The 26,319-nt window shown below is 48.7% G+C and overlaps 3 protein-coding genes across 5 annotated transcripts; all 3 read left to right on the top strand.

Annotated features, from left to right (window-relative positions):
- Positions 1 to 7,645: 7,645 nt before the first annotated feature.
- kazald3 (Kazal-type serine peptidase inhibitor domain 3) lies at positions 7,646 to 10,095 on the top strand. Its single transcript, XM_085426633.1, has 4 exons — positions 7,646 to 8,307; positions 9,343 to 9,503; positions 9,580 to 9,727; positions 9,825 to 10,095. The coding sequence occupies exons 1-4, from the start codon at positions 7,899 to 7,901 to the stop codon at positions 9,902 to 9,904; spliced, it is 798 nt and encodes a 265-aa protein (XP_085282759.1). The 5' UTR covers positions 7,646 to 7,898; the 3' UTR covers positions 9,905 to 10,095.
- A 2,100-nt stretch (positions 10,096 to 12,195) lies between these two features.
- Positions 12,196 to 18,289, top strand: ciz1b (cdkn1a interacting zinc finger protein 1b). 3 transcript variants are annotated; one of them, XM_085426629.1, is made up of 14 exons: positions 12,196 to 12,285; positions 12,876 to 12,944; positions 13,129 to 13,216; positions 13,295 to 13,437; positions 13,529 to 13,587; positions 13,668 to 13,729; positions 13,824 to 13,964; positions 15,992 to 16,086; positions 16,164 to 16,260; positions 16,488 to 16,592; positions 16,840 to 16,992; positions 17,063 to 17,120; positions 17,281 to 17,402; positions 17,978 to 18,289. In XM_085426629.1, exons 2-14 carry the CDS (start codon positions 12,916 to 12,918, stop codon positions 18,041 to 18,043), a joined length of 1,218 nt encoding a protein of 405 aa, XP_085282755.1. In that variant the 5' UTR covers positions 12,196 to 12,285; positions 12,876 to 12,915; the 3' UTR covers positions 18,044 to 18,289. The 3 variants fall into 3 exon arrangements, with proteins under 3 accessions (XP_085282755.1, XP_085282757.1, XP_085282756.1); XM_085426631.1 differs by having other exon boundaries at positions 12,199 to 12,285; positions 16,167 to 16,260; XM_085426630.1 differs by having other exon boundaries at positions 12,243 to 12,285; positions 12,854 to 12,944.
- Positions 18,290 to 18,837: 548 nt separating this feature from the next.
- On the top strand, positions 18,838 to 25,815 carry surf4l (surfeit 4, like). The gene is made up of 6 exons (XM_085426632.1): positions 18,838 to 19,010; positions 20,252 to 20,438; positions 21,126 to 21,202; positions 23,714 to 23,757; positions 23,899 to 24,088; positions 24,984 to 25,815. Exons 1-6 carry the CDS (start codon positions 18,963 to 18,965, stop codon positions 25,248 to 25,250), a joined length of 813 nt encoding a protein of 270 aa, XP_085282758.1. The 5' UTR covers positions 18,838 to 18,962; the 3' UTR covers positions 25,251 to 25,815.
- Positions 25,816 to 26,319: the final 504 nt, after the last annotated feature.

Here is a 26,319-nt window from a genome sequence, read left to right as displayed (position 1 = left end):
TCAGCTGGAAACCTCGTATGTGCAGGAAAAACCAGCAGCTCCGTGCATGAAAACTCAGACCAGACCGGGCCTCAGACAGGGACTGGTTAGGGACCAGGCCTTGGGCCGCAGACAGGGACTGGTTAGGGACCAGACCGGGCCTCAGACAGGGACTGGTTAGGGACCAGACCGCGCCGCAGACAGGGACTGGTTAGGGACCAGACCGGGCCTCAGACAGGGACTGGTTAGGGACCAGGCCTTGGGCCTCAGACGGGGCTTCAGAGCGTTCTGTTTTAATGAATGTGGAGTAAAAGCGACAGACGCAGCGTGGGGTGGAGGGTCTGTGTATTTCCCGTGCTTCTCCTCTCGGTGGTCGTCACAGTAACCCTGAAGCCCTTTGGCTGTTGCCATGGTAACCCTGTGTTATTTCTGGAGCCTGTAATGAAGCGGAGGAGTGAGGAAGACGAGGAGGCTGAATTCCTCCTCCCCCTCGATGCTCCGTGGAGCTTCCAGATTTTCCTCTTTGAGGGATTTTGATGTTCTTCTTGTGGAGTTCCTGAAGGCTCCTTCCTGGTTTCCCGTCACTTCAGGCTCTTCTTCAACGGGAACGTAAACTCGAATCCAAACCTCACTGAACACAGTCAGAGCGAGACCGTGCATGATGCGACCCAGTCCACACACTTCCTGCTGAGGCTGCTGGTTTCTCCGAGCAGCCGGTGAGACGTTCAGTGTCACTCAGTTCGCTTTAATTTCGTTCACAAACATCTGGAAACATCTGCAGGTATCGCTGGGCTCGTCACACCTCAGCAGCTCCGAGCCTTCCTCTGCTGAGACGTGTGCTGACATTTAAAGAGCTCGTGTTTGAGTCAAACTGTCGGCCATGATAGCGAGTCGGAGAGGTCAGAGCGTCAGGGGCACACCTGAGCCCGGGCCTGATGCTCTCTGCACGCTTTTACTTTTTAAAATGTGATCAGAGTAACCTGCTTCCTGTCCCCCCCCCCCCTCCCCTCAGATCTACTATGTGACCTTTAGTGGGCCCCCCCCCCCCTCAGGTTGGAGCGTTACGGAGCTTCTGGTTTTTACCAATGTTTCTGTTTCTGATTCTCAGCTGAGCTCCACCTGACCTCTGACCTCTCCAGGACCATGCCGTCACCTGTCAGCTCATCTCAGTCTGACCCATCGGGACTCAAACGTCTCTGTTTGTGGCTCCATCGCTGCTCCTCCCCTCCTCTCCCTCTCCCCGTCAGCTGCGGCGACTCCTGCCCTCCGTCAGCATCGCGCCGTCTCCCCCTGCTGGTGGCCCTGCTGCTCTGCGGCCTGCTGCTGATGGTGCTGCTGCTGCTGTGGAACTACCACTGTGTGTTCATCTCACACCTCTGCTCCCCCCTGGGGGAGGAAGGGGGGGAGATGGGCTCGTGACCTCTGACCGGTCTGGTCCAGTCCTGCTGTGCCAAGTCAGCACTGTGTCATTGATGATGATGATGACGGCTCGGGACGGTTTTCAGTTTTAATAAAAATGTAACAATCAAAATAAAAAATCTTAAACGTGCTGACGTCAAAGGTTCCTTCTCTGAATCTCGCAAACCGCCTTTTCTGTTCATATGAAGGGGCGTGGCCTTTACACGATGGAACATGATGAATGGTGTAGCAGCCACCAGGGGGCGATCCAAATACGTCTCCCATTCATGAGCGGTGTTTTTACTGATGTGCATCTGAAGCCAGCGCGTACTTCCTGTTTCTGTGGCGGGCGTTCATGTTAAAAACGTTAGTAATGATGAGGTCGTCAGATCACTGTGCACTGCATAGAAGGGGGATTCAAAGTTCCTGTTCAGGATGGGCAGCCAATCAGAATAACGTTGCTCTGAATGAGGGAGGAGCTAAAAAACTTGCTTTAGCAGCTGCTGCATGAAGAGAAGTAAAAACTCCTCCATGCTGGTTTTCAGGACTGATCACGTCCCGCAGGTGAAACACGCACACCTGCTCAGGTAAAGACCAGGCTCACACACTCACACACACTCTGGCTCTGTCCCAATTCAGAGTCTGCACGCTATATATATATATATATATATATATATATATATATATATATATATATATATATATATATATATACACATACAGTGGGGCAAAAAAGTATTTAGTCAGCCACCGATTGTGCAAGTTCCCCCACCTAAAATGATGACAGAGGTCAGTAATTTGCACCAGAGGTACACTTCAACTGTGAGAGACAGAATGTGAAAAAAAAATCCATGAATCCACATGGTAGGATTTGTAAAGAATTTATTGGTAAATCAGGGTGGAAAATAAGTATTTGGTCAATAACAAAAATACAACTCAATACTTTGTAACATAACCTTTGTTGGCAATAACAGAGGTCAAACGTTTACTATAGGTCTTTACCAGGTTTGCACACACAGTAGCTGGTATTTTGGCCCATTCCTCCATGCAGATCTTCTCGAGAGCAGTGATGTTTTGGGGCTGTCGCCGAGCAACACGGACTTCCAACTCCCGCCACAGATTTTCTATGGGGTTGAGGTCTGGAGACTGGCTAGGCCACTCCAGGACTTTCAAATGCTTCTTACGGAGCCACTCCTTTGTTGCCCGGGCGGTGTGTTTTGGATCATTGTCATGTTGGAAGACCCAGCCTCGTTTCATCTTCAAAGTTCTCACTGATGGAAGGAGGTTTTGGCTCAAAATCTCACGATACATGGCCCCATTCATTCTGTCCTTAACACGGATCAGTCGTCCTGTCCCCTTGGCAGAAAAACAGCCCCATAGCATGATGTTTCCACCCCCATGCTTCACAGTAGGTATGGTGTTCTTGGGATGCAACTCAGTATTCTTCTTCCTCCAAACACGACGAGTTGAGTTTATACCAAAAAGTTCTACTTTGGTTTCATCTGACCACATGACATTCTCCCAATCCTCTGCTGTATCATCCATGTGCTCTCTGGCAAACTTCAGACGGGCCTGGACATGCACTGGCTTCAGCAGCGGAACACGTCTGGCACTGCGGGATTTGATTCCCTGCCGTTGTAGTGTGTTACTGATGGTGACCTTTGTTACTTTGGTCCCAGCTCTCTGCAGGTCATTCACCAGGTCCCCCCGTGTGGTTCTGGGATCTTTGCTCACCGTTCTCATGATCATTTTGACCCCACGGGATGAGATCTTGCGTGGAGCCCCAGATGGAGGGAGATTATCAGTGGTCTTGTATGTCTTCCATTTTCTGATGATTGCTCCCACAGTTGATTTTTTCACACCAAGCTGCTTGCCTATTGTAGATTCACTCTTCCCAGTCTGGTGCAGGTCTACAATACTTTTCCTGGTGTCCTTCGAAAGCTCTTTGGTCTTGGCCATGGCGGAGTTTGGAGTCTGACTGTTTGAGGCTGTGGACAGGTGTCTTTTATACAGATGATGAGTTCAAACAGGTGCCATTCATACAGGTAACGAGTGGGGGACAGAAAAGCTTCTTACAGAAGACGTTACAGGTCTGTGAGAGCCAGAGATTTTCCTTGTTTGAGGTGACCAAATACTTATTTTCCACCCTGATTTACCAATAAATTCTTTACAAATCCTACCATGTGGATTCATGGATTTTTTTTCACATTCTGTCTCTCACAGTTGAAGTGTACCTCTGGTGCAAATTACTGACCTCTGTCATCATTTTAAGTGGGGGAACTTGCACAATCGGTGGCTGACTAAATACTTTTTTGCCCCACTGTATATATATATCTCATAATAATCTGACAATACTATAATATTGGCCATATTATATTTACATTACCACAGTGAGATGACTTTAGTCTCATGAGCAACATTAGCTAATTGTCATTTACTAGCTAATCTTAAATGACTGTTCAGCACAGACATGAAGCCCAACAATCATGTTTACAGTCCCGTGGTCTCAGCCTCAGATACTCAACTAATCAAAGTGATGTCATGACAAAAATGAATGACCAACAAAACATGTTTCTCCTTCATTTCTGTCACACAATAATAATAATAATGGATTGGATTTATATAGGGCTTTTCCATAGATACATTTCAGTTTACCAGTCATGAGGCTCCAAATTATACCAGGAGTGGGGTATAGGGCTTTTCAAGGCACCCAAAGCGCTTTACAATGCCACTATTCATTCACTCTCACATTCACACACTGGTGGAGGCAGCTACGGTTGTAGCCACAGCTGCCCTGGGGCAGACTGACAGAAGCGAGGCTGCCATATCGCACCATCGGCCCCTCTGGCCAACACCAGTAGACGGTAGGGTAAAGTGTCTTGCCCAAGGACACAACGACCAGGAAAGAGAGCCCGGGGATCGAACCGGCAACCTTCCGGTTACAGATACGCTTCCCAACCCCCTGAGCCACGGTCGCCCACAAAGCTGTATGTAACGTGTCTCTCGGTTAGTATCATGGTTGCTAGGCAACCTGAACAGCGGGACGAAGGCTAGACCGTCCCATTTCACAAGCCTCTCACTTCCGTACTTCTCGTACTTATAGTACGCACCGTACGTAGTACGCGTAGTGCGCGTACTTCAAGCGTGCAGACCCTGAATTGGGACACAGGCACAGTGCGAGAGCACGAGAGTGTAAAAAAAGCCTGCAGACACGTCATTTTAAACCCTCCATTACGGTTCTATTCCTGTCTGCCAGCAGGGCGCCACGCCCAAAACCTGCACCACCGCCGCTGCTTTATTTCCTGAGTCGCTTTGGTGCTGCTGAGGAGACAAACCAACACGTTTACTCAGGAACTGCTGCTGAATGACACCTGAATCACATTCACCCCCACTGCGACCTCTGAGGCCCCAGCAGGTCCCGGGGTTCTCCTGAACCTCCTGGAGGACCCTGGGAGCCTCCACTCTGTAAAGCCCAGCTTCAGCCTCAGGATGAGTTTAACAGCTGCCTTCGTTTTTGCTGTTTGTGGGGGAAGCCGGCAGGCTGCTCAGCTGCTCAGAGACTGTCAGGTCAGACACCGAGACAGGAAGTCAGAGTACTGGACTTTCAGAATAAAAGTTGGAACGTGTTCATTCTTGCAGACTGAACCTTACCTGCTCTGAGGAAGTGCAGGTCAGGTATGAAGTTTTCATTTTGTTGTCATTTCATTTTGGAGATTTTTCAGTTACACATGCATTCAAATTTTTTCCACGTGATCAGACCAAAGGCAGCTTTTTACTTGTACCGAATTTCCCAGAGGAACCCACCCGAGGGATTAATAAAGTTCTATCTTCTATCTTATCTTGTACAGAAACCTCAGGTTTGTGAAGCTCAAAATCTCAGGTGAATCCAAAGGTGACCCTTTCTGTACAGGAGCATCACACAGACTGATTAAAACTCTGGTATAATTCCTAAAGAAAGTCCTTTTGAAACGCATCTTTGCACCAAACCATGGAAGTCAATAAAAGGAATAGCATCTTCAATATACACTATTATTAATGAAAAATTACCTGACTACAACAAAACGGCTCTGAAAAGAAAATGGGAGGCAGATCTGGGCTATGTTTATGAAGAGGTAGAATGGTACCATCTAATGGAACAGGCACAGACCATGTTAATTTCTACAAATCATAGACAAATGCAATTTAATATATTCCACAGGACATATTATACACCTTACAGATTACATAAAATTGATATTAATTACTCTCCCAAATGTTTGAGATGTAAGGTGATAGATGGTGATCTCCTTCATATGATGTGGAATTGCCCAGTAATAGAGGAGTTCTGGAGACGGATCACTGAAATAATTTCAAGGGTAATTGGGATCCAAGTCGAAATGGACCCAAAACTATGGATTTTAGGTGACATAGATTCTATAAACGTGGATTACCACAAGAAATATTTTATTTTACTTGCGAGTACTGCAGTTAAAAAATGTATTCTGACACATTGGAAATCTGAAAATTCTCCAACACTGAGATATTGGATTAATGAGTTAGCATCCTACTGTACACCTGAGAAGATATCGCATAGTGTAAAAGGGAAATACGGAACCTTAAAAAAAATTTGGGGACCATTTCTTTCAGTATTACCGTCTTTGGACTTGACAGAATATAGAGATGACGTAAATTCCTCTGGGTTTACCCTGAATTGATCCTCGGTTAGGCCCTTCTGATCAGAGTTCTTGAATGTTGTGCTGATTCTTGTGTATAGACGGGTGTAAATATGGGCTGTTTGGATACACGAATGTGATGAAGTTGAGAGCTATACAGGGGTAAAGGGGTGGGGGGATGGTGGGAGGGGTTCACACGATATGTTTTTCTTTTTTTCTTTTTTTCTTTTTTCTTTTTAAATTTCTGTAATTACCAATACTGTTACTATTATAATTATTATTTATTATTATTATTATTAATACGCCCGTATTTTCTGTGTTCGGTCCTCAGATGGGTGAGGCAATGTTAGAAAGATAAAGATACTAGAGTGTGTTCCTGAGAATTTTTTTTTTTTTTTTTTGGTCATAATGACCAGTCAAGCTTTGGCTAGTTGATGATACTTTGTCCCATAACTGTAAACGTCTTTTATTGTTTGTTTCTGTTTGTTTGTTGTTCATTTTCAATTTAAAAAATGAAAATAAAAAGTTAAAAAAAAAACAAAAACAAAAACAAAAAACTCTGGTATAGCCTCCTCAAACAGTGTCCTCATGGCAGCCATGTTATTGGTCACATGATGTCAGTAAAGATGCTCCAGAAGCATAAACACAGTCCAGAGGTCCAGCTTAGGTGAAGCGAGCAGCTACAGCCACCTGTGTCACCATCCACCTGTCAGTCAAAGAGGCCACGCCCCCTAATAATGGAAGCTTTAAAATGATCTTAGAGACCCAACAGTTTGTGTATCCGGCTGTAAACATGTTTATTTCTGCTTTAAAGTTTTAACATGGAACTCACTCACTGCTGCCTCTGCTGGACGTCAGAGGAACTGCAGGGTGGTGATGAGTGGGCATGAGTGGGTGGAGCCTCAGATCCCTGCTCTGAGCTCAGAGTGCTGGATTTTAGTTTAAATAGATTTTTCTTGGTGCCAAATCCCAAATTTAGTGGCCTGAATCCAGTCACCCCAGCCATAAACTGTTCAGACTGCTTCCATCAGGAAGGAGGTTCTGCAGCATCCGGTCCCGTACCAGCAGACTGAGAGACAGCTTCTTCCACCAGGCCATCAGACTGCTGAACACGTCATAGACACCTCAGCTTCACTACTGGAACTTTAACATTATGCACTACATACTGTACAGTAATGCCACTGTTTTGCACATGTCTCAACTCTGTATATTTTATTTTATATATTTTATTTATTGTTTACTCTATTTAATTTGTAAAATATGTGTATACACACACACACACACACACACACACACGTAGAAAAATATTTAGTATACACATCCAGAAATGCATATACTATTATATATTGTACATATATTTATTAGTTTCAGATGTAGCCATTCTTGTATTTTGCTTGTTTACATTATTGTATTTTGCACAACTCTGTTGCTTGTGAAGCTCGCACACAAGAAGTTCACTCACATGTGCTGTACCAATGTACCTGCACATGTGATGTGACAATAAAAGTGATTTGATTTGATTTGATTTGAATATGAAGAGTCTGAGCTGCTGTTCTCTCTGTAACGATGTTTTACTTTGAAAGGTCAAACCGGAACCTGTCTGTTGTTTGCGTCCATTGTGACACACGTGACAGCGGCGTCTGGCGCGTGTGTGCAGTGAAGCAGCGCGAGCAGCTCAGCTGTTCAAACCTGCCACAGACAGAAAGCCCGTCAGCAGCCCGGGACGCTGAACGACACTACCGGGACTGAACCAGAGACTCTACCGAGACTCTGACCGGAGGCTGTCGGTGTCTGACGCGGGGGATGCCGGTGTGAGCCCGGGCTCTGTTGTGTCTCTGTTCCCGGTCAGAGTCCCGCCGGTACCGGCGGATGAAGATGCGGACTCTGGTGCTGCTCTGTCTCTGGCTGAGCCTCCGCCCGTGCAGAGCGCCGCCGGGGCTCTGCGGGCCGTGCCAGCCGGACCGGTGCTCGCTGCCCGGCGGCTGCCGGGCCGGGCTGGTGCCGGACTCCTGCGGCTGCTGCCTGGAGTGCGGGAACCTAGAGGGCCAGCCCTGCGACCCCGGGAACCGGAGCGTGTTCTACGGGCTGTGTGGGAGCGGACTGCGGTGTGAGGCGGGAGGAGGAGGAGGAGAGGATGAAGAGGAGGAGTGCGTGTGTGAGGAGCAGGAGCCGGTGTGCGGCTCTGACGGGAGAACATACATGAACATGTGTCAGCTGAGGGAGGCCGTCTACTCCACACCCGAGCTCCACACCGCGGGGAGGGGCCCCTGCAGGACAGGTAGGAACACCTGAGGCAGGACAGGTGGGAGCCGCAGGGCAGGTAACCACCTGCTGTTCCACTGCTCACCTCATTCATTCATATTTTTAAAGGTACATATGTTGGGAGAGCTCACATGTGATGATAATGGTGATGATTCCTTTACTTTTACCTGCAGGTAAATTTGCTTTATAGGGGAATGACATCGTTTGGCTTCCTTTCACAAAACAGCACACATATTTAAACCGGACACACACATATTCTGAGGCAAGAAGCTGAAATTGACCCCGTAGAGGATGGAGCCATTATTAAGAAGTGATAAAGCATCGTCTGTACCTGTTTAGAGTACAGGCAGGTAAACAGGGCTGTGACTCACCTGTCAGACCACCAGTGAGTTTGCTCTGTGACAGAGGTGTGACCGAACCACGCAACAAAGTTCAAATAGTTCGGTCAGTGTGGAAATGAGCAGGTTTTCTGAGGCAGTAAATGCGCTGTGACCCTTTCTGCAGACTGATTTGCAATTCTCATCGCAGTTCAGTTTTCATTGATCATGGTCCTGAAATATTTATACGATTGCGCTTGCTCTATTGATGATGATGATGAGTTCCTCAGTTCACCCCGTCTCTGTGGTTTAGCCCTCGGAGTAAAGAGGAGGAGCCCAGGCCGAGCTGGTTTAGCTGTTTTGATGTGTTGAGCTCCACAAGCTGAGCGCCATTTTATCTGCATTAGAGTTCAGAGGTCAGGCGTGCACGGCTTCAGTTAAAAATGGAAACGAAGAGCAGACGTCAGATATCGAGCAAAGGGGCGAACTCACGTTTCATCCAGGAAACGGTCGCCTCACACTGAGCGCCTACGGGACCCCAGAGGGCCCAAAAACACGAGCACACACACCTGAAATCAGCACAGAGTAAAACTGCAGGTCAGAGGTCATCTCATCTCTGTATGTGAGCTCTCTGAGGTCATCAGTCAGCTGATCGCTCCTCACATGTAATGACTGACACACACAGTCTGAGATTTCTGCTCCGCCCAGCCTAACCTCTCTCTCACCTGTGGCAGTGCCGGTCATTAAGGTGCCTCCTCACAGTCAGGTGAACGGGACGGGCAGCAGTCTCATCTTTCTCTGTGAAGTGTTTGCGTTTCCGATGGCGTTGGTCGAGTGGACGAAGGAGGGACGAGACGTCGTCCTGCCCGGAGACGACCCGCACATCTCCGTCCAGGTACACGTGCGCCTGAGCCTGCAGCCCCGCCCCTCTGGGACAGATTTCAGTACCTGTCTGATTGTCTCTCTCGCAGTCTCGAGGCGGTCCTCTGAAGTTCGAGCTCTCCAGCTGGCTGCAGATTGAGGGGGCGGAGACGGGGGACTCTGGGACCTATCGCTGCACAGCTCGTAACAACCTGGGGACGGCCTCGGCCTCGGCTGTACTGGGAGTGCTGGGAGCAGGTGAGACAGGCGTTTGAAATGGGAGAAACGGAAACTAAAAGACTCGGGTTTGTCTCACTGACGTGTCTCTGTCTCCACCTGTCTGCGGCTCTGTCAGAGGAGCTGTCGTCCTACCTGGCTAACAGTGACAGGAAGCAGCCGATGGACATCGCAGACTATGACCAGGACATCTACTGAGCTTCATGATGTCACCTCCTCTGTACAGGCGTCTCTGATTTTCTTCTTCTCTGTATATGCGAACATTACTCTGACATCACACGGGGCAGTGACATGGACACTTGGCGTGCTGGGCGTTCGAGCCTGCGTCTCCTGTCAGATCTGTTGTGTGAAACTTTTTTTAAAATTATGAATAAAGGTTTACAAACTGACCTCTGGCCTCTAACAGACCTTCACATTTTCACTCATAGCACTGAGGTTATAGACAGTTTTTCCTCCTTCCAGTGCATGTCTGGGCAAGCAGGGCGGGCAGTGCTTGCCCAGTTAACTCTAAAAAGGGGCATTTCAGTTTGGGCTAGTACCATTTTGGGTTCTTGCAACCTCAAATGAATTTATTTGGGCAAGAGAGGGAGTTATCAACTCCTGCTAGCTAGCTTCTAACCAAGCTAGCTAGCAGGCTATTAGTTAGAAGGCATCTAACTAATTAATGCCGTAATCGGCCTTAAAATGCGGCCTTTAAGGCTGCAGACCCTGAATTGGGATACAGCCCATGTTTTCTACAGTCACTGGTGTGGATTGACTCACTACTGCCTCTGCTGGATGCTAGAGGAACTGCAGGCTTTGGTGCTTCATGTTTCAGTCCTGAAGGCTAACGGTGCTGAGGAGCCTGAATGGAACGTGGAGGCTTCAGAGCAGCTGGAGCACGGCCTGGCTTTGCTTCTGGCTGATCGTTTCACCACATGTTGCTTCAGTTTCCTGTGAATGTCAGACAGATGCATGGAGAGGATTTCATTCCAGCTGCTGTCTCAGAGGAACTCCGACTTCCAAGAATCTAAATCTGGTTCAGTCCGGCCTGTTTCAGGAGGTCCTGCAGCCCGAGCCCAACACAACACGTTTAAAAAGCTCAGCACTTTGTTTTTGAAACGTGGTTTTAGTGTCAGGGTTACAGTTAGGTTATGGTTAGAGTAAGCAGCTAGGGAAGGCATTATGTCAGTTAGATGTCCCCACTAAGATATGAAAACAACTGTGTGTGTGTGTGTGTGTGTGTGTGTGTGTGCTGCTATAAAGACATCAGCTGCTTTGCTTATTGGCATCATCACGTCACTCATATCAAAATAATGACGACAGGGAGGCACGACCTCCAGGAGTCTTGCATTTGTCCAGGATCAGAACCTCAGCTGTACATCCGTCAGCGCTGGGATGATTACTGTGAGACGTTACAGCAGCTGAGCCCAACGTGACACAGCAGAAAGATGAAATATAACGACTGCTGCTCTCTGTCAGAAACATTACCGTTCACACTCAGACGCTTTTATTCCGCCATAAATCTCTGAGAGATCATCTCAGGAAGTGCTTCCTGTCTGCGACACACTGCGGCTCTTCTCCAGGAAATTCCAGCAGATTTACCACAAGCTGCAAATAACTACCAGACTTCCAGACCAGCCAATCAGAGGCCACGAAACACAGCTGAAGAAACAACACTCTACTTCATTTATTGTTTTACTCACTGCTACATGCAAATATACGCAGCCTAGGCACAGATTCTATTTTGTTTTATTTTAGGGGTGATGCACATTGATCACCAATGTAATCCAAAACTGTTGTAAAATACACAAAAGCTATAAAAAAAAAACATTTCACTTTTTATTAATTAAATTTATTTTTATTATGCACAATATTTACAATAAATTAAAAATTAAACAATAACTAAAAACACAAACTGCATTTTTGCTCTTTATGCAGTTTACTTACTGTTTCTTGCTGTTAGCTGAATTTATTGGATAAATCTGCAGCCCATCTGTTATTTCTGAAATGTTTTTGGTGACTGGGAAGAAACAGAAACACAGAAAAAAGAATTCTGAAAAGCCGACTGTAGCAGAAAACAGCACAAATATAAACGTGCACAGATGATTCCGTGTACCTCTGAACCCTGTATGTCTGTGAAGGTTCTCAGTCCTCCAGGTCATCGTAGTCTAAGGAGCTTGCAAAGAAAAGCGTCTGGACTTCTTTAAGTTGCTTGAAGACGTTTCACCTCTCATCCGAGAAGCTTCTTCAGTTCTAAGGTCAAATGGTGGAGAGTCCCAGATATAAACCTAGTGGGAGTATCCCCCCACAGAGGGACAAAAGGACCCCCTGATGATCCTCTAATCGCCTGAGCCAAGGTGGGAAACTGGGTGTGGGTCACAATCAGCCAGAGTTTCAGGTAAGCTCATTGTGAAACCTGGCCCCACCTTATCATGCGAATTCCTGAGATCAGATGGCCCAGGATCTGAACCCTGTAGTTCCTCAGCTGGCCGCATGTCTTCCTCCGCGCCGGCAGGGGGCGACAGAAGACACAAGTATCATCGTCAGTATGTGTTTACTTGTAACTGAGCTAGCTTTAGCATCTGCTGAACATTAAGGTGAGCTAAAGTAACCTGGAGTTCAATTTAAACGTGTAAACTCTGATTATTAAACTAGTTCGTGTCTTTAAACAGGACGATAGAGGAAAAAGTTTAAAGTCAGACTGTGTTTGTTTGGAGACGTTAGTTTAGCTTGTTAGCCTAATAGCTAGTAGTGGGATGTCTCTGTTGAAAATGTGCTAATTTATTGTTTGTTTCGTTGCTGATTGAGTAAAGTTTCAGATAAGAAATTTATAAAGACATATTACGAGTCTCTAAAAGCCCGGTTTTAATTCGGCTTACACACCAAATAGCAGACCTGATTCTCCGCGGCTTTACGCTTCGAGGTTTGTAATGAGCTCCGTGACAGAAGTGAAGCCTGTAATGTTAAAGACTTTGAAATGACAAAAGTCTCCTCCCTCTGCTTGTCCTGGAACTGCGGTTTGATTTAGTGCCAGATTTCTGTTTAATGTGCTGATTTAAAGCTGGTTTGTTTATCGGCTGATTCCCAGAATTCATATTAAAATCATTCAGACACGTTATGAATCTGTAAGAAAACTGCTTTACATTCATATATGACGGACGTCAGAGGAGAAACTTCATCTTTGCAGGTACAGCTGCTGAGAGGTCAGAGGTCAGCACGCCTTCATCATGGTCAAACAGCCACAGAGGACAGACAGGTGAGTTACCTGTGTCAGGTGTTGTTTCTCTGACTTGAACCTGACACACGTCAGGTCTTTCAGAGCAGGCGTGACGGTTCAGACGTCTGTCGTGGATTTGAATGTGTGATAAACTTATAGAAGGTGAAATGCATTGTGGGTGCTGCTGATAAACGCTGCTTCACATGTTGGTCTCCACCTGCAGGTGTTTTATACCCACTGCAGGAAGTGCATTGGCGAGGGTTCGATTCCCTGTCTGTGCTGCTCAGAGGAGGCCGCCTCCACCCCAGCAGGTACCCAAAACAGACTCTGCCTCCCCGTCCCCGCTGCAGCCCCAGCTCCTGCTGGTTTAATGCCTTGTGTTTGTCCAGGCGTCAGAAACAGGAAGTACTGAGAGCTGGCCACGCTGCAGCTCCACCGCCACAGAAGAAGAGAGGGGTGCTGATGGGCCGAGCCAGCCTGGAGGCGTGGGGTTGGAGGGAGGATCAGAAGAATCGGATTCAAAGCGAGCAAGGTTGGGAGGTCGTCTGCTAGGAACAAACGACGTCACTGTCTGACATCTGAGGAACTCGACTCACTCGGTGTGTTTTTGATGTTTTTCACAGGATGGAGGACGACGCTGCTCCGCCCAGCAGAGTCCCCGGGTCATGTGCTCCAGCGGCAGGTGTGTCTCTGTGGCATCCTTCAGGCTGATTTTCAGTCCTGTGCTGCGGATTGATAAAGCTTCCCTCTCTGTGTCACCAGATGTTCCTCCTCCCGGCCAGCAGGGGGCAGCAGAGGACAGCGAGGACAGCAGAGTGGCCGAGGTAAAGAACCATGCGATGCTCCATCTGCAGTCGGAACCACAGAGTAATGGAGACACACCTGACTGTCAGGTAACCTACCGTGATGTGTTTATAGCTGCAGGGCGTGGGGTCACTGAAGGTCACCATCCAGCAGAGCAGCGAGAGCCGAGAGTTTGGACAGACGGACAGGACGGCCGAGAGACAGACGGGCGGACTCCACTGTCACGTCTGTGACCTCACGTGTCGCTCTCTCCTGGTAAGAAACCCTCGGCTCTTCTTCTTCTTCCTCTGCCTCGTTCAGTCTTACCTGAGTCAGGTGTCCTCAGCACACTCAGGACTAGGGCTGGGTGTCGTCACTGATTTCTAGAATCGATTCGATTAAATTCGATTTGAATCTGGGAAATTTTGACAGTCAGAAATATTATAATTCAGATCAGTACATTTACATATTTTTGTATCAATAAAAAGGAAGCTGACACACGCAAGACTTTATCACAGGTGTGAGCGTCACAGTGAGGCCTTTGTGTCAAAGCAGCTGAAGATAAAACACAGAAACATGAAGGAGATTTTCCTGTTCTGGATTTTATAAAAATGTTCTGCAGTAGATCAAAAATGAAAGAAAACCATGAATCAACATATGAACGTCACCTCTGAAGTTACAGCGGTTTTATTAGAGACACGGCGTTTTACATTTTGCATAATTTTAGAAAGTTTAAATTTGTTCAGTATTGAACAGCAGAAATGAGGTTTTCTTTTCAGAAGTATGTAAACGAAAAAACAAAACAGCGACCGACAGCCTGTAAACAACAGTAGACTGGTGCGTAACAAGCAAGCGAATAATGCAGGAAACAGAGAGCGAGAGAGCTGTGCATGAAGTGAGATTTTATCCTGGTTCGGTCAGTGTTGTTTGGAGAGAGATAAACTAACAGCTTTAGAATCGGCGCAAAAAGGGCGTGAACACAAAGCGCCGACCCGCTGAAACATCAGCATCAGCGAGCTGTCGGCTTTCAGCCCCGACCGTGTCCGTGCCGTCGGTCAGAAAGTCACATCTCGCTGACTCTGATCCGCGGCTCCGCGCTGTGTGTTCACGTCTCCGTGCAGAATCGTGTTCCTGCTCTCATTTACTGTTTTAGCTGTTTGGTGGTTGTTGAAATTTTGTGAGGTTTCACCTGAGGTTCTGGCGTTTCGGGCAAAATAAATTTATGTTAAAAAATCGATTCAGGATTTTAATGAATGGATTATAAAAACCCACCCCTACTCAGGACATCCACAGCTTTCTCCACAGCAAGTCTTTGCTAACATCTGGAAACATTTGCTGTTGCCTCTGCCCAGTTAGCGCATGCACCTGCTTCCTGTTTTAAAGTCAGAGTCACTGACAGCAGCGAGCGGCTGTGAACGCTCCGAGGCTCATCGATCGACTAGCAGCCGATTTAAAACAACGGATGACCCGACAAACATGGCCGACGCAGCAGCATCATCTTCAAAGCCGCCACGAACTGCAGACAAAACGGGTGTTTTCTAAGGAACGCGCTCCTGCGACCCTTTCCTATTGGTGGAAAAATGTACCATGTTGACCAATTAAAAAATGATATAGCAACACGTGACATTAGGTCGTTTAGGAAGAGGGAGGAGTTTTTGGAGTACGACGGCGAGAGAGAGAGAGCGAGATAAAAAGAGAGTTTTGAGATGTGAAAGATTAGCGACGTTTAGCGTGTTTGGAGTACAGTCAGCATGTGGTTAGCGTGTGGTTAGCGTGTAGTTTTGTTGTGTGAGAGAACACTGAGGCGACTGCTGAACGTTACAGTTCTGCCAAAAAGCCACCAAAGGCAGGCGGCAGCGTAAAGACTGTCTGCAGGTGGGAAACAGGAGCAGGGATGCACCCGAGCTCTGCATGATGATTTTGCAAAATGAAAAACTGTAAATTCAGACACGCGAGGTAAACAGAAGGGGAAACAGTAGTGAAGAGCAGCCAGTTACACCTGGACCACAGAGGTCAGAGCGCGGTTCGTGCCCCTCCCTCAGTGCTTTGATGATGAATAATGCGATGCCACTGCTGCACGTCCTGGAACAGGTGAGCTTGGCTCTGCAGCCGTCGCTGTGAGTCCTGACCAATCAGGTGGCTTCATCCAGACACACCTGTAATAACTTGAGCTCTGTGACGAACAGCTGACCAGACACAACGTCACCAACCTCAGTCTGCACATCTGCACCAGCTGTGGATGTCAGGTCATGTGACAGGTGGACGTGCACAGGTGTCTACAGGTGTGCTCTGTTTATTTCCAGCTGTTTCAGGAGCACATGGCAGGACCTGAACACGTGAAGAAGCTGCAGGAGATCACACACTGCATCCACCTCAACACACACACACCGCAGGACAGGTGAACACACACACACACACAGATCAGGGGCTCTGATTTGTTTAGTTTGAAAACCTTCAGGTGTGTCACTCTGCCAGCAGGGGGCGCCGCCGTGAGTCGCAGCGCTGGTGTGACACCTGTCAGACTCACTTCAGCGGTGATGTCATCATTCATCGGCGGACCAAACGACACAAGGTGAGAGTGAGACGTGATGATGACGTATCAGCGCAGACACGCCTCCTTACCCAACAGAGATCAGAGTAGAATAGAATAGAATAGCCCTTTACTGTCAGTGTACTTGCCAACTGTGCAGATTAAAATGTCAATAGAAGACTGTGTGTGTGTGTGTGTGTGTGTGTGTGTGTGTGTGTGTGTGTGTGTGTGTGTGTGTGTGTGTGTGTGTGTGTGTGTGTTCGTTCCAGATGTGCAAGCAGCTTTGCCGGCCCTTCTGTCCGGTGTGCGGACGTCACTTCAGGACGCCCAGGAAGTTTGTGGAGCACATGAAGTCATCGGAACATAAACAGCAGGTGAGTGAGGGCGTCGGCAGTCAGGTGACAGCAGGAAGCCAATGGCTGTGGCTGTCAGGTGGTCAGTGTCGCAGACGCTGGTGGTGACGTGTATCCTGAGTCTGTGTTCACTAAAAACTTCAGTGAAACAAACCGAAGCAACGACTGTCCGCGTGACCGTCAACGGCGGGATCCACTCTGTGGGGCGCTGCTCAGCAGGATGTCCCGCCCCTCTGTGGGACAGCTGATGTTTCCTGTTTCCTCCCAGGTGCTCCTGGAGGAGGCTCAGGAGGAGGAGCTCATCACTGTGGATGCTGTCGGCTGCTTCGAGGAGGAGGGGGAGGAAGAGGAGGAGGGGGCGGTGGTGGAGGAAGAAGTGGATGTAGCTGACGAGGAAGAGGATGCAGCAACAAAGGAAAAGGTAAAATCAGGACGTCCTGTGGCGTCGAGTGAAATCACGATTCAGGAGTGACGACTTTAAACTGTTTCAGGTGGCTGAGGAAGAGGAGGACAAGCGGCGAGCAGAGTATGACCCCAGCACGGCGTGCGGTACGTCCCGGAGGTCGAAACCAGCTGATGGAGCTTTGTCGCCCCCCGGTGGACGATCTGTAGAGAGAAAATCCAGAAGGCGTAGATCAGTGTGTCTGTGGATTTTGTCTCGTGTCTCTGCGACAAACAGGAAGTGACGCTTTACTCTCTGTCCCCACAGGAAGCAGTTTTGTGGTTCCTGTTTGTGGCTTCATGTGTCGACTCTGCAAAAAGTTTTTCTACAGTGAAGCTGCAGCTCGACACGCACACTGCAGGACACGCACACACTACCTCCACTTGCAGGTACATATCTGCTTTATATTTAATGACTAACTTCATGTATGTAACAGGTGTGTCAGCGAAGAGTGCGCAGCATAAATATGTGGACAGTCACAGGTGAGCTAATGTCCCTGCAGCAGCACAGACGCACCTGTGCAGCAGGTACAGCCCAGAGTGAAAGCTCAGAGCTGCTGCAGTCGATCTAAAGACCACACAGGAGGAGGGAACCTGACAGGTGACCTCATCTCACCTGTACCTGCAGGTTTCACTCTAATACTAACACACACACACACACACACACACACACACACACACACACACACACACAACCCCGTTCAGCTATTTTAGTGAGGACCTTCCTTTCCCTAGCCCCATATTAAAAATGAATGCCTGACCCTAGCCTAGCTGTAACCCTGACACTAAAACCACATTTGGAGCCTCAAAAATGCTTCAAATTTGTGAGGACCAGGTTGTGTGTCCTCACAAGTGACTGTTGGTTCTCACAAGTATGGTAAATGCAGATTTCGGTCCTCGCAAAGATAGCTAGACAGGAAGACACACACACAGGTAACCCAGCTGCCTGTTGTTTGTTGTTTTAGAGACACCGTGCTCAGAGGAGGAGGCGGCGAGGACAGAGGGACAAGGACCGATCTGCTCCACCCTGACCGCCTCACCGTGTCCCACAATGCATTGCTGCATCCAGGTGGAGCTCTGATCACCTTTCTTTTGTTTGACTGGTGGCTGCTGCAGGAGCTGCAGGTCACAGGTGGACTGCTGTCCATGTGTGTTCTGTTTGCAGTGAGAGAAACGTTTCACAGCTGCAGGTTTCCACCTGACACCTGCACAATGACTGACAGCGGTCAGTTTCATCGTTGTTAATATGCAAACATTAATAAATCATGTTTTCATAACCGGCTTTGTTTCTCGTGGTGTGTGATGTCATAAAACGGTTATTAACACTTCTGTTTCGTTAAATAAATTATTACCATTATGAGAGAATGAAACGATCACACTGTTATTCATCCTGCAGAGTTATCAGTGTTTATGTCATTCAGCGCCCCCTGGTGGCTCAGCCGTGCATCATGTTCATTGTGTTTCTACATCCCCACAGCCCACGTGAAAGAACAAGAACCACCGACGTGTTCGGGTCACATCTGAGCTGGGTTAGACTTTCATGTTCCGATGTTCTGGGAATCCATCCTACCTGACAAACCATCCTACCCGTTGTTTCTACGCATGCGCACAACACGAAATTCAGTGGCAAATCATCCTACCTTTGTTAATAAGAGCTAGAAACATACTCTGATGGGCAAAGTTAAGTGGCAAACCGTCATACCTACTTACATTTGCGCTGACAGCACAAATGTGCATAAACTACTTAGGTAGGACGTTTTGTCAGAACACCGGTCCACGTGGCATGCTGTACCCAGCCCGGCCGCAGGGGGCGCCCTACCTGCTCAGGGCGGAGGATTGTGGGTCGGAGGAGGCAGCAGCGGGGCATCTTCATCATCACTGCGGACCGGACCGGGACGTGAGCTGGCAGCTGCTTTTCCGCACTGAAGTGCCTTACCGTCGGAGCCAGAGATGGGACACGGAGACCTCATGAGCCAGGCGGAGGATGTGGCGGACCAGGTAAGCTCGCGCACCCGGAGCGGCGACACGCTGAGCTGGGACTCGGTCCGGTTATCGCAAACATCTGGTTGTTGAAAGCTCGGTGATTTCTGCTGCAAAACAAGTTTAGTCAGCTCGAAAAGCAGAGGCCAGCTGCTCCCCGGAACAGCTTCGTTGCTTTAAAATGAACTTTCATGAAGTTTGAAGCAAAGCAGCAGATTTCGTCATCGGGAGGCTGGAACAGGAAAGACCGTGGTGCAGATTCATTCTCACTAAAACACCAAAAATGCGATCTTTATTGAGTTGTTCTGTTGGCCGAAATGAAGAACGACTTTACACGATGGATGATCGTGTTCAGGTGTTTTCTACAAACCAACGGTGTCTGTGGAGACTCGAGGAAAGTTGAAACGTGACAGATTTTAAATCGAGTCTGGTGAAACGTTCGCAGCTTGTAGGAAAACGGAAATAATGATGGGTGACTTTCCTCTGAGATGATGTTCGACCTCAGGAGAGCTCTGATCGCTCCAGGGCTGCTTTACACATTAACATTTAAATGTTTTATAAAAATGTACGTTTGAGAGTAAAGTAACGAATTCGTGGTTCAGCTGGGTCTCACGCGGAGGCGAGGCCGGGGTCCTGACGTGCCCGAGCGGTATAGTTTCTTCTCACAGCCGTGAATCACTGCTGACGAACCGGGAACGGTTCAATGAAAACACCTGTTACCGGAGTCTGGTTCGATCAATGCGCAGCTGACCGGAAGTTCTGAAAGTAACCCTCCGCCACGGAGCGACACAGAAAGTGTTGCTGCAGCAGCAGGTAGCTCACGTCCTCCACGCAGCCGTGAAACACACACGATGATCATCATCTTCTTGGTTAATCCACATTTAAACAACCGTGTTAGAGTCAAGTTAAAGTATTTTAAAAGTAATAATAAATATGTGGGCGTGTCTACCTGAAGCTGTGGCTCATGAATCAGCAGCTGATGTGTTTTTAATCTAAGGAAACATTGTGCTGATTTTTAGCTTCAGCCTGTTAGTACAGTGACCTCGCAGCATGATGTCCGGCTGTAAACATGTTTACTTCTGCTGCAAAGTTTGAACATGGGAGTCTGTGGGGACCAACTCACTGCTGCCTCTGCTGGATGTCAGAGGAACTGCAGCTCTTGGTGCCTCTTTGTATTTTAAACCCCGCATGTACAAAAACGCAGTCGGTGCTACATTAATAAAGTGACTAACAGTGTGCTGATCACCCCGCTGCTTTAGTTCCTGCGGGTGACCAAACACTACCTCCCCCACGTGGCCCGCCTCTGCCTGGTCAGCACCTTCCTCGAGGACGGCATCAGGATGTGGCTCCAGTGGAGCGAGCAGAGCGAGTATATCGACTCCACCTGGAGCTGTGGCCTCTTCATCGCCAACCTCTTCGTCCTCATCAACCTGCTGGGACAGCTGGGTAACACTCACACACACACACACACACACGTTTTCATCTAATTGACAAAATGCTCATCCTAACCATCACTGAACGCCCAGCCTAACTGTAACCCTGACACCTTCTTGTGGGGACGGGCGTTTCACACCTCGTTGTACACATATGAGGCCCTTTTCCATTAACCTGGTTCTCATTACTGTCTGGTACTACCTAACCTGCGTGGCTGTCGTCATAGCAACGTGTCTGAGCGTCCTGCAGCATAATTAGTATGCAAGGCGAACGCTACAGCAAAGGTGGACGTGGAGGCGACGGTGTACCTGCTGCTCGATCTGCAGCTCTTCGTCACACTGACGCTACTGACCAGCCAATCTGTGCCATGCAGTCTGATGATGTCACACTTTAATACCTGCTCAGATCGCTGGGAACCCCGGCCGAGCACCTGCTAAAGCACCTGGTACCAGGTACTAGGATCTAATGAAAACCGTGGTGATCCGAGCAGGTCCGAATGCAGACGGGGCTCCGAGGACTCGCACACTGGTGACAGTTAGGGACAGAGGTCCCCTGCCTGTACATTTATACATATGTGTGTGTAATGATCTCTGCGAGCACCTGGGTTGTTGCACCAGTCTCTGATTGATTGATTGATTATTGGTGATTTAGAGCTCTCAGTTGTTCCACATTAAACATGTAACACGTGTGTGTCTGCAGGCTGCTGCGTGTTGATCCTCAGCAGGAACTTTGTTCAGCACGCCTGCGGCGCTCTGTTTGGGATCATCGCTCTGCAGGTACACACACACACACACACACACACACACACACACACACACACACACACACACACACACACACACACACGTGTTTCATGTTTAGTATTGCAGGTTTTTGACGTGATGGTCAGCGAGCTTCAGTCGGTTTTCACTGCGCCGTCACGCCTTCAGACTCCCAAACAGGAAGTTGCTGTGGTCTTAAATGATAAATCAGAGTAAACGTTTCCTGTTTGAAACATAAACGTTTTGTTCTTTGTCTCTGAAAGAAGAGCCACAGCTGACCGTGTGTGTGTGCGGGGGGGCGTGTACTGTAGACACATTGAAAGCGCTGTGATTTCCGGGTAAAGTGGAGCGCACAGGAAGAGGTGACGATGTTTCCGAAGGAGAAAAGGAAGAAACGTGGACGATCCAGGTGGCGGGAGCAGGCAGCGGCCGGGACGATTCCCGGTTTGATCCAAATTCAAATTCAAATTCAAATTTTATTTGTCACGTACACAGTCATACACAGTACGATATGTAGTGAAATGCTTGGACAACTGCTCGTGACCTAAAGAAAACAAAAAAGGAAAAGGCTATGAATAAGATAGGAAATAAATATGAAAAATTAAAAAGGGTAAATTTAACTAGGAAGGAATAAAATATAAATTAAGGTTAAAAATGAAATAACTGTACAACACAAATTAGAATGAAGGGTAAATTTAACTGGGAAGAATAAGATAAAATATATAAATTAAAATTGAAAATAAAATAACTGTACAACAAAATACACAATATAGAACTATATAAGAATGTATGAAGAAATCTAAATATAAATAAATATATACACAATAACAGCAGCTGTACAAGTATTAACTGGAAATGAAGAATATAGTGACCAGTGTTGTGCAAAAACAATGTCCAGAAAGTCCAGTGTGTGTGTAAGAACCATATGTGTGGGTCAGTACTGTGTGGTGGTGTGATTGAGAGACCGTATCGCCTGCGGGAAGAAGCTCCTCCTCAGTCTCTCTGTGTTGGTCTTCAGGGAGCGGAATCGCTTTCCTGACCTCAACAGAGAGAACAGTCTGTTGTTGGGATGGCTGAGGTCCTTCACCATCTTCCTGGCCTTGGTCCGGCACCGCCTGCTGTAGATTGAGTGCAGGTCAGGGAGCTCGGAGCGGATGGTGCGCTCAGCTGACCGCACAACCCTCTGTAGAGCTCGTCTGTCCTGCATGGTGCTGTTCCCGAACCAGGTTAAGATGTTTCCCGCCAGGATGCTCTCTATGGTGCACGAGTAAAAGTTCCTGAGCACCTTGGAGGGCAGTTGGAAGTCTCTCAAGCGTCTGAGGTGGTAGAGACGCTGTCGGGCCTTTTTCACCACGGTGTTGATGTGACAGGACCATGACAGGTCCTGCGTGATGTGAACTCCGAGGTATTTGAAGCTGTCCACTCTCTCCACTGGGCACTCGTTGATGACGGGGGTCTGGTAGTTCCTCTCCTGCTTAGTGCTGAAGTCCACTATCAGCTCCTTTGTCTTACTGACGTTTAGAAGGAGGTTGTTCCTCTGGCACCAGTTCTCCAGATTCCTAATCTCCTTCAGGTAGGCCGTCTCGTTGTTATCAGAGATCAGGCCCACCACGACGGTGTCGTCAGCAAACTTGATGATGGTGGTGGAGCTGGTAGTGGCCACACAGTCATATGTGTACAAAGAGTACAGCAGGGGGCTCAGAACACACCCCTGGGGGGCTCCAGTGCTGAGAGTGGTGGAGGCTGAGACATGTCCGCCCATCCTTACTGCCTGTGGTCTGCCAGTTAGGAAGTTGGAGATCCACTGACACATAGATGAGCTGAGTCCCAGATGCTCCAGCTTGGTGGTGAGTGTGGAGGGAATTATGGTGTTAAATGCAGAGCTGTAGTCTATGAAGAGCATTTTAACATAATTCCCCCTTCTAGTGTCCAAGTGAGTGAGTGATGTGTGGAGGAGATGAGAGATGGCATCGTCTGTGGAACGATTTGGACGGTAAGCGAACTGTAGTGGGTCCAGTGTGTCTGGTAGTGAAGAAATGATGAAGTCTCTGACCAGGCGTTCAAAGCACTTCATCACTACTGAGGTGAGGGCTACAGGGCGATAGTCATTGAGAGAAGCAGGGTGGGGTTTCTTCGGGACAGGAACAATGATGGACTCTTTGAAGCATGTGGGGATCACCGACTGAGATAAAGAGATGTTGAATATCTCAGTGAACACAGGAGCTAGCTGGTATGCGCAGTCTCTGAGGATCCAGAGCGGAAGCTTTAGTCTGTGTTTCTGATGTCGCAGCGCCGGCTGAGCCGGAGCAGCAGCTCGCTGTGGTCAGGCGTGTTCAGCACTGGTGCGAGTTTGCAGCTGCGCATGCACTCGATGCCAAATGCAGTGCTGTGATTGGTCAGATCTGTTAAACTGAAAAAGTTAAGGTCGTGTTTCGTCCTGCCAACACGGTGCAGGTGAACTTTCATACAGGTGAGTCCCAGAATGTTACCTGTGAATCTGATCATGTGACTCTGTGTGACCTGCAGATGGTGGCTTACAGCATCCTGTGGGACCTCAAGTTCCTCATGAGGTAAGTCGTCACGCCTTTCTGAAATAACTTTATCGACGTCGTGGACAGAAACGGCTCGTTCTGCACGTTTGCGTGACGCTGCAGGTTGGAGCTACAAAGACATGATCTGCTGTTCTTCATCCTCCTCGTCCTCCTCTGCAGGAACCTGGCGCTGGGCGGGGGCCTCCTCCTCCTCCTGGCAGAGTGCAGGGGGGAGGCGCGTAGCGTGTTCGCCGGAGTTCCTTCCCTCGGACATCAGAGCTCGCCGAAGCACCTCCTGCAGCTGGGAGGTCGCGTCCTCCTCGTCCTCATGTTCATGACGCTGCTGCACTTTGACCTCAGCCTGCTCAGCGTGAGTCAAACCCACACGTGTCCACGTAATTATTCAAACTCCTGGCAAGATTTGACAGAAGCTTACTTTTGTTCAACCAACAAGTTGTTTTTGACAGGAAATGACACGGGCGTCTGCCAAAAGAGAAGAAGACGAGGCACCAGAGGCGTCGCTTTTATTTACATTTGAGCAAAAAGTGTCCAGAATGACTCGCGCTCTTCACAAACTGTCACAGCCTCTGGGAAATCCACAGTCCTAAAATCACCGTCCGAACAGTCCAAGCCGATTCAGTGGGCAGCGGCTTGGTGGACAGTCTGGGATCGAACCACCGACCTTCTGGTTAGTGGCTGATCCGCTCTGCCACCTGAGCTACAGCCACCCTGGGGGGCGGGGGGAAGCTCATCACAGGAAACGCCACCACGAAAAACAGCATGAAGATCCTCCTCCTCATCATCAGGCAGCAGCAGACAGCTCAGCACTACAACGACCCAAAGCACAGCAAAGTAAACGGTTAGCAGACACAAACATTAACATTGAGCAGCTCCGCCCACAGAGTCCAGCAGAGACTGTGGGCGGAGCTAGAGATCAGGGCGAGGGGACCCTCCGACCTGAAAGCTCACTGCTAAAGACAAATGAGCAAACGTGGAGACGTGCGATTATAGGACGCGTTCGTCTGCTGTAATAACTATTAAAGGTTTTTCTATTACTGAGACGAGTGAATGATTGTGGGCGGGGCACGTTTTGCTCCAATGAGAACAAAAGCAGAGAAGCGTGTTTGCGGCGGCGATGCCTCTGGTGCCTCGTCTCCACATCGTTTGGGAGACGAAAACTTGCAGGTTGAATAAAAGTAACTTTGGGGGTCTGAATAATTATGGGCGTGACCGTCGTCCTTGTGCTGACGGCGTGTTGTGTTCAGTTCCTGCAGAACGTGGTGGGGACGGCGCTCATGGTCCTGGTGGCGGTGGGCTTTAAGACGAAGCTGGCGGCGCTCACGCTGGTGGCGTGGCTGCTCTGCATCAACTTCACCATCAACGCCTTCTGGAGCGTGCCGTCCTACACGCCCATGCACGACTTCCTGAAGTACGACTTCTTCCAGACCACCTCGGTGATCGGCGGCCTGCTGCTGGTGGTGGCGCTCGGGCCCGGGGGCGTCTCCATGGACGAGAAGAAGAAGGAGTGGTGAGGAGGAGGAGCCGCGCCTCTGCCTCTTCTATTTTTATTTTTTTGCTCTCTGAGCGACCAATCAGAGCTCGTCTTTGTGTCACGTGATGTTTGTTGCACACTGGCTGTGATGTTTGACACTTAGAGTGATTTTAGAGGAGGCGAGGGAGCGCCTCCACCTCCATCCTGCTGCACCACCCAGTGACCGCCACCCACCTCCCTGAGGCATCAGCTGCTGCGTTATCCAATCAGTGCTTTTGTAGGCGGTCTTTGCTGTTTTCAGCCTGTTCGATGTGACGATTCGGACACAACGACGTCACTCGTTAATGTTTTTGTAACGAGCTGGACAAACGACAAAAATGGAGGCAGAGTCATTTTGAGCAGCTCTGAGGCGACAAACACACCTGAGCAGGTGAGCGATCACAGCTTTAGTACGGAGCGGGGAGGCTGTAGTAACCCGTGGCGTCCTGCAGGAGGCGCTGCTTCCTCACAGTGTGTTTCGTCTCTGTACGACGTTCAGTGTTTGAGTCTGAGTCTTTTTCTATCGTGTTTTTGTAGGAGGAGTTTAATAAAGCGTGCAGCATTAAGTGTGTGTGTGTTTCAGTGTTTCCTGCAGCACCTGCTCATCTCCCACAGACTGTATAAAGAAGACGGACACAACCTCTGTGTTTTATTTCAAAATCAGCGAGAACAGGAAGTGAGCTCACGCTGGGATTAGGCGTGCTGGAAGCTGCGTCTGTGTGCTGGGCGTGTCCTCTCCTAGCTAATCGCAGCACATGGCGCCCTCTGCTCTGATGGACGAAGGACAATGAAGATGGGCCAGTCGGGCAGGTGGAAAAGAGGAAGACGTCAGGGGAGGTTCATGAACGGAGGAGGACGTGCGGAGGGTTGGAGTGACAGAGGAGCGGGTGGAGGTGTTTGTGTGATCGTCGCTGGCCCGAGTGTGACAGACACACCTGAGCGGGGACCTGCGCCGTGCTGCTCGTTCGTTCAGCTTCACTGCGAGGCGGCGCTCTGCCTGCAGACCTGAGTCACGTGGCACGCCACACGACACGTGGGCGGTGCTATCGACCATAAAGGCGCGTCCTGCG

The sequence above is a fragment of the Rhamphochromis longiceps genome, linkage group LG12 (genome assembly GCF_057381845.1).
Source record: "Rhamphochromis longiceps isolate RC_006_pf linkage group LG12, R_longiceps_female_GT1.1, whole genome shotgun sequence".
Lineage (NCBI taxonomy): Eukaryota > Metazoa > Chordata > Actinopteri > Cichliformes > Cichlidae > Rhamphochromis > Rhamphochromis longiceps.
The sequence above is the reverse complement of the archived record's forward strand: the minus strand, read 5'-3'. Positions and strand labels throughout refer to the sequence as shown.